The sequence below is a fragment of the Monopterus albus genome, unplaced genomic scaffold (genome assembly GCF_001952655.1).
Source record: "Monopterus albus unplaced genomic scaffold, M_albus_1.0 scaffold46.1, whole genome shotgun sequence".
Taxonomy (NCBI): domain Eukaryota; kingdom Metazoa; phylum Chordata; class Actinopteri; order Synbranchiformes; family Synbranchidae; genus Monopterus; species Monopterus albus.
In genome coordinates, this window is record NW_018127926.1 from 1616111 (window position 1) to 1633051 (window position 16941).

General features: G+C 40.6%; 1 protein-coding gene across 1 annotated transcript in view; it reads right to left on the reverse strand.

Moving 5' to 3' along the window:
* Positions 1–13165, reverse strand: part of kcnab1a (potassium voltage-gated channel subfamily A regulatory beta subunit 1a) — a 57111-nt gene extending 43946 nt beyond the window's left edge. The window contains 1 exon segment of the mRNA XM_020600318.1: positions 9420–13165. Within this exon segment, the coding sequence (XP_020455974.1) occupies positions 9420–9628 (209 nt within the window). The 5' untranslated portion in view covers positions 9629–13165.
* Between the last annotated feature and the right edge of the window lie 3776 nt (positions 13166–16941).

Here is a 16941-nt window from a genome sequence, read left to right on the forward strand (position 1 = left end):
ACTGATGATAAGAAAGGTGAGGAATCAGCCCAGAACTACAAGGGAGGAGCTGGTCAATGACATGAAGAGAGCTGGGACCACAGTTCTGTCGGTAGAACACTACGCTGTCATGGTTTCAAATCATGCATTGCACGGAAGGTTCCCCTGCTCAAGTCATCACACGTCCAGGCCCGTCTGAAGTTTGCCAAAGACCATCTAGATGATCCAGAGGAGGCATGGGAGAAAGTCATGTGGTCAGATGAGACCAAAGTAGAACCTTTTTGGTCTAAACTTCACTTGTCGTGTTTGGAGGAAAAAGAAGGATGAGTTGCATCCCAAGAACACCATCCCTACTGTGAAGCATGGGGGTGGTAACATCATGCTTTGGGGGTGCTTTTCTGCGAAGGGGACAGGACGTCTGCACTGTATTAAGGAGAGGATGAATGGGGCCATTTATTGTGAGATTTTGAGCAACAACCTCCTTCCCTCAGCCAGAGCATTGAAGATGGGTCGTGGCGGGGTCTTCCAACATGACAACAGCGACAGCCCCGAAACCTGACAGATCTAGAGGAGATCTGTGTGGAGGAGTGGGCCAAAATCCCTGTTGCAGTGTGTGCAAACCTGGTCAAGAACTACAGGAAACGTTTGACCTCTGTAATTGCAAACAAAGGTTTCTGTACCAAATATTAACACTGATTTTCTCAGGTGTTCAAATACTTATGTTCAGCAGTGCAAGACAAATAAATTCTTTAAAAATCATACAATGTGATTTCCTGAATTTTTTTTTTAATTCTGTCTCTCAGAGTGGGAATGCACCTACAATGTGAATTTCAGACCCCTCCATGATTTCTAAGTGGGAGAACTTGCAAAATCGCAGGGTGTTCAAATACTTCTGTTCCTCACTGTATCTACTCCAGAGAAAATGATTTGGGGCTTTAGAAGAAGGAAAGAAGGCATCAGAGGGATAAGGAGAGACAAAAACTGGGGCTCAGATAAAAAGCCTCCTTCCTGTGACTAGTTGCAGGAAATAAGAATAAATGATTTAGTTAAGTCACAGACAAAACATGGCAACACAAAAAAACAGCTGGCTGAGACAGATTTATGAGTAACAACTGTAAAAATACCAACCGCATATAGCAGTGATGTAAAGCTACCTTTTTGTTCCTTTGGTTTTATGCTCAGTAGAAAGTTGCCTTCAGGCAGTAAAAGAAAAGAGGTGGCTTTTAGAGTAAGCAGGGTTACACTTCATAAACCTTTTGAACCTGAGATCTGCAATACTGAGCACACAGAGGATATACAGTCAGGGAGAGTTGAAGCTGTAGTAGCCTGCTCATTACCCTCCATATTGTTTTATATTTCAACTTAACATTCCACATTATGGTGACTACTTTGTTCACACTGTTTGCACTTTATACAGCTGGAATGTATTATTATGGACATTAAGGCCCTATATTAAAAATGTACGTATTCTCTTTATTAAATAAGTCATGCCCCTCTTTTTAAATCAAAGAGCAATGCTTCAGTAACTACTGTTAACTAACAACCTACTTTACTTTGACACTTTCAGAACAAAACTCCTTCTCTACCCACTGTCTTTAACTGAGCTGAAGTCCAGTTTTGGGTGAATTAAAGCTCTTTATTGTGCCAGGTGCCAGGCCAGAGTCATAATTAATGACTCGGCATGCCTAAAACAAAGTGCACATCTGATCTTCTAACAAAGTAAACTCGTTTACAGCCATGCAACATGATGGACTGTTTACATTCACATTCATGCACACTTTAAGCAGCAACTGGAAAAATGCCACAGGTGTGAAAGCTAGGCAGAGTTTAAACTTGTCTGCTGTTACTTTTTTATGGCCAACTGAGAGCAACACCTTTGTAGAAAGATGTTCTGGAGGTGTGCACCTTTATTTCCATTTGTATTATTGCATCAAAACAAAGACACAAAAGACAAAAAATTCTTGGAGAGAAGCCGTGTGATCCAGCCAAGAGGAGACAGACTATGGTCGAAAGTCACAGTCTTGTTCATTTCAAACATGCTGCTCCTTGATCACATTTAGCATCAGAGAGTAGTTCAGGTTCAGCCATATTGGAACCAGTTCATCAGTGGATGATAATAATATCTATGAATGTTGTTTGTAATCAGGTAATATGCATTGTATTTAGAACTATTATAAAGTCTAGTCTTCTAGAGAACATGGAGAATGAATTTTCCTGTAATAATAATCAGAATTTGAGTGAATAAGGGGCACAAGCTGTGAGATCTGATTTAACAACATGGCTCTCTGTCTGTATACTGCAGGGGTTCCATGCTTTAGCATCTTAGTAATAAAACAGCATATTCAAAATGTAAAAATTCACCCAGCAAATGGGTCTTCTAGGAGAGGTGAAACAGTGCTGGTAGTGCCTTCCTCTTCCAGGTTGCCTCTAACTACTAGGAATATACATTTTGGTGCAGCTGCTTGAGTTCAAGTTTAGGTTTACTACTACATACAAGTTAAGCTTTATGTAACATGTAGTGTTACAACTGGTAGAAGATCTGCTTCCTTGTTACTGACCTGCAGCATTTTTAGAGCGCCCTTGTAAATACTAAAGCCCTGCATGCATGTGATTTAGAACGTAGGGCCCAAATGCAAAGCAGAAGCTACACAACCTTTGGTGAATTAAGAACACAGCTTTAACAATACACAACAGGAACATAATTTGAACAGGGCAGGTGAGTCACGGGTCAGCTGCAGCTGGAGCTGAAGAGCATCAAGCTAGTAACAAACCATCAAAAATGTTGCACTGTACCTTAAAAACTAAGAACAGTAAACTCTGAAAATAGATTTAACAAAGACTGGGAAAAAAAAAAACTTGTTTGTGATAATTGCTACAGAGCCTATGTGTTTACACTGACACTGTCTCTGTGATGAAGGATTAAATACTAACTTAGGGAGGAGAAGAACTGATGTTCTTGGGAGGACAGTTTTTGTTGAAGAGAAAGATCTGCACTTTCAAAGTAGGGTAACCACAAATAACACATCATCACAATGAACTTTGTGAACTTTGTTAGTTCACATAAACACTCTCCGCTTCACCCCCCGCCTCCTATTCCCTCTTCTCGAGATTGCCTCTCAGCCGCACCGAAATTAGATTGGTGATGACCAGCGAGGAGACTTTGACCTCTCTGACAACAGAAATGTCACAGATGGGGAAAAAAAAGATGTATACAGACTCAACACTGTTGCAATATGCTATGTTATGTACTGTATTACATGTTAAGGATATGTGTAGTGCTGCTGGAGCACAGTGGATGAAAATATATTAATGTTAATCCACACAGTGGATGAAAATATATTAATGTTACTCTTTTCTCATTAACTGACATGAATAGGCTTTATAAGGTCAACCTAACATTTGATCATGTGGCCAATTACAGCTGACTAACTTGAATGTATGTTAACTTGCCACCATAGGAAAAGTGTTTACATGGCCCTCAGAACAAGCCTCATCTTAACCGTGCATGTGTCATAAGTGCACTCCAGTGCAAACGCCACTCTGTTGTTGTTGATGTTAAGATCTGAAAGAAAAGCGCTGTTGTAAACAAGCATGGTTGAGCGGTGTAACTCCTCTGATGTCAACAAGCTAACCACAGTGGACGATCTAATTAAAATGGCAACTGTGTAATTAACATGGTAAATAAAAGCTAGGTTCTTAAATACTGTTATCTCCTTTTACACAGTTTGAATTTGTTTTGTTATTGTGCTAAGTGAAATAAAAAATACTTTTTTAAACTACCAAACTTCTTAATCAGACTCGATAAGGGATTCAAAATGATTTGGATTCAATGAGCTTAACTGGGTTCAGATTTGATAAACTGCTATTGAACCCTGGCCCTATTTATCATGTCACATCATATCAGCCACTGTTTCTCAAATCCTATTATTTCTGTCACACTTTAGTTCAGCTGCCCTTTCAGTTTACTCCAAAGGTTTAAAGTTTAACACGTTTGTTTTGTGTGTGTGTCTATCTTTTAAAGTGTTCCAAATTGAATAATGGCAAAACAGAGCCAAGGACACAATTACCATAGCAACAAGAAGAGATAATACGCATTTTGTTGTGTGGTGGTCTGGAGCGCAGCCAGCAGGCAGCAAGAATTCCTTTCTTTATTCATTATCATCACTCTTATGTTATCTCTCTTCCCCCTCCTATATAATTTTTCATGTTGAGAAAACGCTCTGAGGCACTTCTATATTTCTATGGCACAATCACATGCACACACAAGGAAAATTTTGACACGTCATTTTGAAATATACGATGTCTTAATTACAACTTAAACATTTAGGACTTTTACATACATGCACACACAGAGCACTCTCGCACCTCCTCCACAGGATGGCACATCAACCCCCCTACTGCCAAATTAACATTTTGCGAGTTGGTTCATGCAAAAGATTATCCAGTTTTCACAAAGCCTTCAAGTTTCTTTAATGCAACATGTGTTGAAATGTCTTCAGTGGATGTCGACCTGTCTTGAGAATCTTGAACATGACCAAATTAAAAAGATGGAAGCCAAACAGATGTTATCCACTATCACAAAAAGAGCAGCCAACACAGCAACATGACCCACTGCAGAGTAGTGGTCTTACTGGTTTTTTATATGTGCAAGCTGCCACCTGATTGGACCTGATGTGCGAAAGGTCAGAGCCTCAGGTTAGCTGACATATACTGTTAGAGGTCATGGCACGTACGCAGTTAAATACAGCATCTTATTGCTTGTTCATTCCTATGGAGCTTCTACTTACACAGATTTATTAAATGATCTGATTTTAAATCAAGTGCCAAGCCTCCTAATCTTTCCCTCCATCAAATATAGTACCTAACCTCTCTGCTCCCCCTCTACTTTTTCATTTCTACTCTCGTATTCTCTCTTCCCATCAATAAGGAAAGCGTGTGCCGAAATCTAAATTCAACAAGGAGACAACATACACACGCACAAAACTGCTTCTCTAGCTCAAATACTGCCAAGCTAGAAACTCTGACTGATTCATAGCTCGTTATTGCAACACTCAGCGATGTGGGGAAAGGAAGTCACAGAGCAAGTTGTGCTCTAGTAGCTCAAGTTTTACAAGTGCATACTGCATAGGATATAGTCGTGCCACAGTGTGGGGTTTGAATCCTTTCATGAAAGTGAACCTTGCCTGCTCCCTCTCTCTCCTCTGTATTTGCTTCACTGATTGACTCATGCAAATGTTGTTTACTGGTTCTGAAAATAAATAAAGAAACTGAATGATCTGTCACCACAATGCATCAGCGTGACTGTGCACGTTTTTGTAACGGCCTCAAACAACAGACCAGTGAACATTTTGTTTCCACTGCGCTGTCAAACTGAAATGCCAAGGAGATATCTGTAAACACACCGCAACCCAGCATTACCTATTCAGATGTAGTGATGTACTTGACACCCTCACTCCTCCACACACGCACCAACCAAGTCTGCTTTACCATTTCACTGATTTCTACTGAGTCAGGCTTGCAGGGGGGCACCAGTAAGCAACATATTATATAATAAGCCAAGTATTATAAAGCTGTTAATGCTAATGCAATTATAATACAGGCCTCAACACAACAGGACATCAAAATTAGAGACAAAAGACCATATAAGCACAGATTTTCACCCATTATTCACCAGCCTGATAATTGTTCCTGTTAATAAAGACAAATACAGGCTCTGTAATGCTGGTGCAAAATTCCTTCTTAATCATTTTATCAGGTATAATATGTAATCTGCAAAGTCAGTCATCATCATTGACAGCATTCTTTAATGTGAGCAACACACGTCATGTAAACTGTGTGTGTGTGTGTGTGTGCGTGCATGCACACACATGAAATAAAACACACACAGATAGAGCTACTGAACACATCCTCTCTTGTCTCATCTACACTGTAGTACCAGAGCAGATGGTTTGTACAACCCTGGGTTCACTTCCTGAAATAAAGAGGGCAAGACGGTGCAGGGGGGATAGACACTGTCCATCTCGCCTCATTCTGTCTGTTCCAAAACATTATGGTAGCCAGAAAACAAACGCAACACTAAATTTTAGAGTTCCAAAATAAGATGTATTGCTGTGTGGAGTCTCTGGTCTGATGCAGTTCAGAGCTGTGAACTCTCCCACAGCAATGAAACATACTCAGCTGTGACATGCTGTGATCTCTTTCCAGGTTCCAGCATGTTACTTCTCGACCCAGCAGCTTCTTTAAATATGTAGTTTGTTACCATTAAAGTCAGGGGAGAAATGAGTAGCAAATATACATACAACAGTTTCAAACTGGTGCAGGGCCGGGATCACAGTAGTGTGTCAGTTTCAGTCTTCATCTTATTGACCACAGTGTTTGACACAAGAATTTGTGACTGACATGTGTTTGGAGTCATTGTGTTCACAAAGATTATCAAGGCACAGAGATGCAAAGCCAAGGATGTTCATTCACAGTTTCCTCAAAACTGTCAGACATGTTTTTGTGCTCCTTTATGAGACACAACACTGGAAAGTTTATACTGTAGATGGCTCTAGCTCAACACAACCAAATCTTTATGATGCTAGCAGGACAATTACCTTTTAACTCAGCACCACCCGCCAGCTGTAGCTCTCTAAATGTCACTTTTGGCCCCGGCATATGTACATGCTGCTCCCACAGGAGAGTGATGTGGCACCAAGTCAGTCAGTACGCTGCTCACCTGTCTCAAGCCACATCACAGCCCACTTACATTACACACTGTCTAGACAATATGAAATGTGAGGAGTCTACGACAACTTTTCAACTAGTCCTGAACAGTGTTATAAAGATCACCAGATTTAAAAGATCACTTACTCTTATACCACTCATGTTTGAATTATCAGAGGAAATGTTACACACTACATTCTGTTATTTAGTTTCTTTCTCTGTGTACCCTGCTGCCCTGTTCAACATTTAACTAGTCACAATTCACAAATCCAGTTTCCGAGATACAGTATTAACTGAAATCTACTATACGTGTTGTCACTCACACTAAGCATCTAGGCATCGTTTCAGGCTCAGGTCTTTAATCCAAGTTAAAAATCAAAAATAGGTAATAAACAAACAAACAAACAAACCCTTTTATGAATGGAAACTGTATTTGGATGTTCAGTGTTTTTGCCTGCAGATCTTGAAAAAACTATTTTGCATCATTAACCTATTTTACTATAGATAGAGCATGGCAAGCTTCCTCATTTCATCTGAGTGCTCTGCAGATCTTTCACTTGGCATCAGCTACTGTACTGCACATGGAGTCCAAAAGCAACCCTAACATTTGCCTACAGCAGCAAATCTGTTGCCAGATTGGGTTCTGTTAGTCGAATAGTGCCTGCTTTGATTAAAACGAGTTTAAAAGTGATTTGATTTAATATGTTAACACCATCATAAATGTTGAATAGTTCACTGTTGCTTCTCTATGCATGCATGAAACATGTTTCCATACACACTCTGACACACACACACACACACACACACACACACACTCCAGTCTGATTTCATAGTGATCTGCAGAGCTCGGAAAGAAACTAATGGCACCACATTTCATGTAAGATTCACAGCTTGAGGCTATGAGAGTTAAACACACAAGTCAGCTGAGCAGCAGCACTGCTGAGGTCAAATCCGATTCAGACACTCTGCCCACACTGCAGAGCAGTCTCACCAAACCGCGGCAGAGAGGCTGAGAGAAGTGAGAGCGGTAGCAAAAACTGTTTAGCTGTGTGGGAGAGAAGCAGAAGCAAAAGAGTCCTTTTCCATTCATGGCATTTAAAAGCATCAGAATATGAAAATAAGGGTTTTTGTGAGGCAGAGAGAAAAGCAGGGAGAGGGGTTTAAGACTTGTGCAAGACAGGCAATATGTGAGAAATATGTGTAAATTAACTGTTGGGAGGAAGAGAGGAAGCGCGAGGAGATATAGTGACAGACAGAACAGACAAAGAACCTGTAGGAACTGTCAGAACACTGTCACCAGGCAGCAGATGGCATTTATTCATAAATCCTGTCAGGTGTGCTTGTGACATCCCGTCTGAATGAACAACTCTGTATATGGCTAGAAACTGAGGATCAAATTGGAAATGTGTAGCACAAACTCACTGAAAACATACTGCGGGCTTAGCAGAAGGTGCTTCAGATGGTGCTGACAGGACTGGCTTTATGAAATTACACAATATGACAGCAACAAAAGGTATATGAGAGGGGATTTTAAGGCAGAAAAGGGGGATTTTGTGGCTTTTAATGAGGCAGCAGGTGATCAAAAAGACTCAAAGTTGTTTTCTTATGTACAAAAAATGACTGTATGAAGACCTACCCAAGCCATCAATCTAAGTGTCTTTTGAGATAAAGTGTGCTTTTTAGAAGCTTTTACTGTATTAAACTGCAGATACATAAAGTTGCATTCAAAATTGCAAATGTATGGTCAACTCAGTTCTAATGATAGACTGATCAAGCTGTAGCAGATGAGATGGGTGGGTCAGAAAAGAAATGGCCACAAACATACAACATGTGAAGGAAGCAAACTACGCCTAACAAACAAACCAAACTGACAGACCCTACAGTCACTAAACGCCAGAGGTGTGAGACTCGAGTCACATGACTTGACTCAAGTCAGACTTAAGTTGAAGACTTGAGACTTGCTTGACTAACACTGGTAACGGACTTGGACTCGACTTGACTTTGACTTGGTCTTCACAACTTGAGACAGATTCAAAATGACTTCACTTTTTTAAATTAAATATTATCAATTTTCTAGATATTGAGAGGTTATGTTTTGTTTTTGAAACACAGTTTCTAATGCAACGTGCACAAACCTGGCAACCCACCAGAGCGCAGCAGACCAGCAGAGGGCAATGCAGGTCGCAGGATGCAACGATTATGGAGGGCTCTAGTCCAAAAATTATACAATTTGGATTCAAGGATTATGTTGTCTATGATGGCACTAAGAAGAGGACAGTAGTGTGCAAAGTCTGCAGCACAAAAATCTGCAACATAATCATCACAACATCCAACTTCACCCATCACTACAAAACTCACGAAGAAAGGTAAGTACATGAATGTGTCCAGCTAATGTTAGCCAGCTTATTGCCTGGTCATATGTTAATTGGAACACTAATGTTAAATTGAAGCTGTTAGCCTTGGCTTCAAATCGATTGTGCTTTTCTTTCTGGAAGAATTTAAAAGTTAAGGGTTAGTTGCTAGCATACAAACACACAATTAATAATTAGAGGACATTTGTGAACATTTCACTTACATTACCAGATCATCGGAATTTTGTGATTGGGATTTACTTGACTTATAGTGGGGACTTGTTTGATTTTTACACTAATATGGGACTTGCATGTGTGATTTACTCCCATCTCTGCTAAACGCACCACAATACACACACACACTCCTAACTCTGACATACACACCTGTATTTCATGCCTGTGTATTTCCCCGTTGATTCTTTGAGTGAGATGTGGCGTGGAGTGAAGGAGCCAAAACTGCGAGCGATAATGGCCACAGTGCGGAACTTGGCTCTAGCTTGGTTCACCACGTTGGGGCTGGTGGTGGTCTGCTTGCTATGGTCCCCATTGCCCCTCTTCAGGTTGTGGTCTGTACAGGCAAAGGACACCTGCATGGCTGAGCTTCAGTCGAGGCAGCAGAGTCCGAGACACAGAGGAGAACTCCAGATGGGACAGGAGGAATGACAACAGAGAGCAGCACGGAAGCCTGAAGTCTCAAAGAGTTCGTTTTTCAAATCTCTTTCAGTGTCTTGTCCTCTTCTATTCAAACTTTGATCTGTGAAGCAAAATAAAGATGCTCTTTGCTCTTACATCGCCTTCCATTTAGCAGAACAGGTCAATCCTCCAAAAGCCTGGAAAGATCAAAGACTCCTCAGTTCTTTGAGGGATCCACAGTTTATTTCTCTACTGGTCTTTCCTTCTCCTTTGGCCCGCCTCTGATGCAGAGCTCGAGGAATTCTCTTAACAGAGTTTCGGCTGCATGATGACAATTGGGAGCTGGGGAGGGTGCAGAGGGATGAAAGAGAAAGAGACGAAGATGCGATCCAGGCTCTGCGCTCTCCCTGATCTGAATGTGGGAAGAGAAATTGAGCAATAGTGTGTGAGAGAGAGGGGAGAGGAGGGTGGAGGAGGAGGGGACAGGGTCAGAGGATAGATAAGGAGGCAGAGGAAGGTGGAAACAAGAGGGGGGAGACACTGTCAGGTCCTGGCAGTGTGCACCATCACACCTCTGCCATCAGCTCTCTTCCCCGTCTTGTCACTTCTTCCCCTCTCCTCGCTCTTCTCCTCCTCCTTCTTGCTCCCGCCTGCTGATGTTAATGCGTGTCACTAATGTTCTTGTGCCCCGGTTCCCCTTCTTTCTCCCTCTTCTCTTTCTGATGTATGTTTTTTATCTGATATTTAGACGTTTCTGCTCTTTTTTCGTTCTTGTTGTTGATGTAGTTTTTTCTCAGCGGAGCGGCTCCTTCGCCAACAGCGCACCTTCAGGGGACTGAGAGGCATGTGGTGCAACACACAGCTTCCTCCCTCTCTCTTTATCTCACTCCCACTCTCTGTCTGTCTCTTTCTCCTACTCTGTTTCACTCACCCTCTCACTCTGTTTTATCATGTCACCTATCTTTCAAGGTTCCTTCCTCTCTTGCTCCACCAGTTATAGCAACCAGAGGCTGAAGCAGGAGAAATCTTGTCGCTGTAGCTGAGGCTCCTGTTGGTAGTTTATGCTTTGCTTAAAAATTCATTGGTCATATTGGCAAACAGCATACAAGTATATACTGTAACTGGTCAATTGAATCAGCCTTGCAGTATTTTGTGCATTTTCTGAATATATGCAAAGGTTTTGCAGAAGGAGCAGTATTTGGAAGTCAGAAACACACTGTACATTTGCTGCAATAAAATCCCTAAATTCCCCTCACACACTGTACATACAACACAGCTACAAATCAAGGCAAATGAGAGGGGAATGGATGAATAAGAAGGGGCTGGTGTGGGGAGATTGGAGAAAGGAGGCTGAGGTGTAGCAGAGCTAGGTAGAGAGGGAATTCATGCATTTAATGTATGTTTAATTACAACACATTTAAGTGTGTGCCTGCATATGATTATGACTCTGTGTGTATCTCTTTCTGTCTTTGTGCAAACATTTTGGACAGAATTTAGTTTAGGTTAGGGTGAGTGTTGGGGTTAGGCATTTAGTTGTGATGGTTAAGTGTTAGGGTAAGGAGCTAAGGAATACATTATGTCAATGAATGTCCTCACAACTATAGAACATCTGTTCAAAATGTCAATACAGTGCCTAAATTGGTTGGTCCACCACTTTGATCCAGACTGAAATATCTTAAAAACTATTGCATGGATCGCCATAAAATTTGTTGTCTGTTTAGTACTGCTTAGCAAATGTTAGCATGTTAACATGCATGTATATAAAATAGATGTTTCAATGATTTAAATATGATAAAATACCACCTAAACTGGTGAAAATATTAAGTTTAGATAAAGCACAGGTTTCATTACCAGCTATTTGATGATTTCAGAATACTCTGACAGTTTGATACTTGGTGCTACTGACAATACGTCAGTACAGAGAAGGTTCAATACTCAGCTCTATCCAACTACTGTCTCACAATATATTTAAAGTATAAAGCGCAATGGTTTGTGAGCTTGATCCATCTGTTCACACATGACCTTACCTGTAACAGCTGCAGTGACACAAGGGGAAATGGCTGTTGTTCCTGACCTCATTACTGGAGCTCCTTGTGCTAAACTGGCCTCATCTAAACAGGGCTTTGAAAATTGCTCAATAAAGTCTTTAGGGATAAAGTGGCTTCTGGAAACCAGGGCCAGAACAGCCTATTACAGTAGCTGCTTATATTGAACTGTGACTGAACTGAAAGTAGTCCATTGTTTAAACCTGCTGTATTTCACTGAATGGATTTCAACACTGCAGACATCCACTGTTTAATCTTGCAACCAGCCTTTTAATCAACTCACCAGCACCCCATCCAAGAATATGTATCTGATTTGATGTAATGTAATATGCAAGGTGTATTGTTGATTGTCTGTCACATGTGCATAGAGGACTGGGTCAGAGAGCACGTTTTTTTTGTTTCTAATCCTGTTTCGGTCATTTGAAACTCATCATAGTAGCTCCCTTGCTGCCATCCCCATCTCTCCCACCTTACTGAGAAGATGTACGCAGCCTCAGCTCAATCTCACACGTAATAGGAAAGCGGTTCTTCTGCAGCTCATTCCAGATCAATACTGTCCTGCTCCTCACAGGAACTGTAGATTGCCAACCAATTTCACATATGGAACTGGAGCTGGGTTTAGTCCTCTCCCTTAATGAGGAGTGTAAAGTGCTGAGTGATAAAAGTTTGTGGTTCCAAGGAGTGTTACTGTCCTGGAGTGTGTGCAACACATCAGACATCACTGTCAAAATAACAAAGCTGCTGGATGAAATTTCTGCTACTGTGAACACATAATTGCTCAGCTGTGCTTTGTGTTTAGTGCCAATTACTGTAGCAAATGTTAGCACACTAAACTAAGACAATGAAAGTGATAAACACTCCAAGCATTCGCATGTTAGCATTATGCTTAATGAGTATTTTATCATGTTCCTGTTAGCATTTTGCTCAAAGCACAGTGTATCTGAGTGCAGAGGGGTATTTGTTTTCTAGTTTAATTCCTGCAGCACAGAGAGAAGGACACAACATCACTGTGAAATTGTTCTTTGGACAGGACCCTTCAAAATGCCTGCTTTTTATACAGTCATGAAAAATAGGATAGAGGAAGGTTTATGCTGATGTGGCTACACATCAACGGCGATCAATATAAGCATTCAAAATCTATTACATATCTCCTCTGCAGCTCAGAAAAGAAAAGCAAAGACACTCTAAGAGGGCTACTGAGAAATTATATTTACTGCAGAGAATCTACAGTATGTATATGGATTTTCACCAAAACCAGTCGGCTATCAAGGCGCCTATGAGGTTAATGTATTTTCAGACTGACATATTTCTCTTGATTGTGGATATATATGGCCATTAAATTCTGGTTGGTGCTTTCATATGTCCTTTGGATGTTGGTACTTGGCCACCACATCCAAAATTCTCTAGATCTGCCCCTGCTGGCTACTACAATTAAATGTCCATGATATATAATTATACACATGTCCATGATATATAATTATACACATAGAGATTATATCCTTTAAGTCAGATGGGTCAGCACCGTATCAAGGAACAATGTAAAATGGGTGTAAATGAGTCATATACTCCTACCAGTAATAGAGCAGATGAAGCAGATCATTAGTCAGCATTTAAAGGTCACTTACTGCTGCATCATGACACCACGAGTCTGTGTGTGTGTGGAATAAAGTGGCAACACATAATTTGTGATAGACCATAACTATTAGCAAAGTAACACACTACACTTACAGCCTGGGACCTGCTCCTCCAGCCAAGTTATACCCAGCATGTCCCATAATGTCATGTGTACAGTACAGTGGTGTGAAAAAGTGTTTGCCCCCTTACTGATTTCTTATCTTTTTGCATGTTTGTCACACTGTAATGTTTCAGATCGTCAAACAACTTTATATATTAGTCAAAGATAACACAAGTAAACACATCATGCAGTTTTTAAATGAAGGTTTTTATTATTAAGGGAAAACAAAATCCAAAACTATATAGCCCTGTGTGAACAAGTGTTTGCCCCCTAAACCTAATAACTGGTTGGGCCACCCTTAGCAGCAACAACTGCAATCAAGCGTTTTCGATAACTTGCCATGAGTCTTTTACAGCGCTGTGGAGGAATTTTGGCCCACTCATCTTTGCAGAATTGTTGTAAGTCAGCCACATTGGAGGGTTTTCGGGCATGAACTGCCTTTTTAAGGTCATGCCACAGCATCTCAATTGGATTCAGGTCAGGACTTTGACTAGGCCACTCCAAAGTCTTCATTTTGTTTTTCTTCAGCCATTCAGAAGTGGACTTGCTGGTGTGCTTTGGATCATTGTCCTGCTGCAGAACCCAAGTTCGCTTCAGCTTGAGGTCACAAACGGATGGCCGGACATTCTCCTTCAGGATATTTTGGTACACAGCAGAATTCATGGTTCCATTTATCACAGCAAGTCTTCCAGGGCCTGAAGCAGCAAAACAGCCCCAGACCATCCCACTACCACCACCATATTTTACTGTTGGTATGATGTTCTTTTTCTGAAATGCGGTGTTACTTTTACGCCACACATAATGGGACACACACCTTCCAAAAAGTTCAACTTTTGTCTCGTCTGTCCACAGAGTATTATCCCAAAAGTCTTGGGGATCATCAAGATGTTTTCTGGCAAAACTGAGACGAGCCTTTATGTTCTTTTTGCTCAGCAGTGGTTTTCGTCTTGGAACTCTGCCATGCAAACCATTTTTGCCCAGTCTCTTTCTTATGGTGGAGTCATGAACACTCAGCTTAACTGAGGCAAGTGAGGCCTGCAGTTCTTTGGATGTTGTTGTGGGGTCTTTTGTGACCTCTTGGATGAGTTGTCGCTGCGCTCTTGGGGTAATTTTGGTCGGCTGGCCACTCCTGGGAAGGTTCTCCACTGTTCCATGTTTTCGCCATTTGTGGATAATGGCTCTCACTGTGGTTCGCTGCAGTCCCAAAGCTTTAGAAATGGCTTTATAACCTTTTCCGGACTGATAGAGCTCCATTATTCTCTTTCTCATTTGTTTTTGAATTTCTTTGGATCTCGGCATGATGTCTAGCTTTTGAGGATCTTTTGGTCTACTTCACTTTGTCAGGCAGGTCCTATTTAAGTGATTTCTTGATTGCGAACAGGTGTGGCAAGAGAAATTGAACTCAGGTGCGATAAACCAGTGTTTTGACAGGGGGGCAAACACTTGTTCACACAGGGATCTATAGTTTTGGATTTTGTTTTCCCTTAATAATAAAAACCTTCATTTAAAAACTGCATGATGTGTTTACTTGTGTTATCTTTGACTAATATATAAATTTGTTTGACGATCTGAAACATTACAGTGTGACAAACATGCAAAAAGATAAGAAATCAGTAAGGGGGCAAACACTTTTTCACACCACTGTATATGTAGATCTGTGCACAATCTTTAGGACCATCCAACTGACCCGCTGTCAGTGATTTGCTAGCTGCTGGTTTTATCAAAAAATGTTGTTTGTTTAAAATGCATCCCCATTTTTCAGATTCATTTGTCAGGTTGCTCATGTTTTGAGGCTTTTTTTTAAATACTATTTTTCTAATTATCTTCTCTGTTATCTTGTTTTCCCAGCAGCTGCCCCACAAACAGAAAGTGATGGCACATTCATAACTCTGAGCAGAAGGCAGTGAATGTGTCCTACTTTTGCACCTGTGTGTGTATGTTTGTGTTCTATGTCATGCTGGGTCCTGCGCTTTGTCACACACTACATACTGAAAGCCCCACGAGAGGCCCCACGCTAACTGTGTATATATATTTGAATGACTGTACGCGTTTGTCTTGTGATTTTGTACAGTGATGCATCACCACCCAACAGTATACCTGTAGCCTATCACACAGCATGGATTCATCCTCAGTTAAGATCATTTCCCCCGCAATGAAACATATTGTACTGTACATTACTATTATCACTGTTAAAAAAAGTCAAATAAGAGTCTGATCTATGAATAATCAGTTCTTGTGTTATCATCAGTTGCAGTGGAATGTCCCTACCAAAGTTACTGATCATCTTTGGAGATTTTATTGAGTGACATTGATTGTAATGCAGCTTTAAAGACATGGACATTATAAGACTGGACTAAATGTAGTTTAAATGTAGTTTTTTTTTTTTTAATACACATATAATCTTAACTTGTTTAAGCAGCATTTCAGTGGCTATGTTTAAATTCATTCCATGTTTAAATAAGTTTATTAAAAGTAACTGATCAATTTTTAAATGTATAATTAAAGTCTAAAGATGTAGTATACAGTCGTTTTAAGATTGATTCTTGATTCCAACAGCTGCTTGTAATTTTTACCCTAATCCTTATGGCAGATCTGCACAATTCGCAGAGGTGACCGATTTGGACTTAATTTCACTGAAAGGTGGCATGTTTGCATCCCCGTGACACTGTCAAATATGTAGGGTGAGACATAGTGAAAAAGAGTGAATAACAATATAACAATTTAACAATTTCTTCTTTAAGACAGGTATAGCAGAGAAGGGAAGAGTTCGCTCTGTAAGGTTTAATCCTCAGTTCTACACTACAAATAAAGGCTTGCCCCCTGATTTACTGAGGCAGGTAGATTTAAAAATAATTTTTATATTTGCACCTCCATTAAAACATGTTTTCACTAGGCAGTGTAGCGTGATTAGGCCTAAATAAGCTGTTCCTCATTTAAATCAGGTGCACGGAGCTATTATAATAATTACAAACATCACAATACAGGTGATGGACAATCAGTTCAACCATAATATCAAGAGGTCAAGCTACTATAGCTGCTGATCGCTTTCAGAAAAATAAAAGCCAGACAGTAGTTTATATAATTGCATTTAGAAGCCGCTTATTCATTCTGTATGTTGTCAACCTGCACCATGAAAAATGTGGGATAAACTCTACTCCATCCATACAAAACTGGGTAAACTCTGTTGGTTTTTCCTGCAGCAAATGAGCAGAAAAACAATTCTCCACTAAAATCTCCACTCAGCTTTGCATAAAAGCCAGAGTCTCCACCATCCATTCACTGCACACTGAGGTGTGTCACGGTGGAAGGATGCACGACCCTCTGCAGCTGCCAGTTCCACTTACAGTGCCAATAAAACCACATCTCCTCACAGAAAGTAGCTTATGTAAGAGAGTGACTAATTACTACAGTAAATAAATCTACTGGTCCTAAAGACAATTTTAGCTGAGCTTATAATCAAGAATTCTTGCAGCTGTCTGGAATAAATTAACTT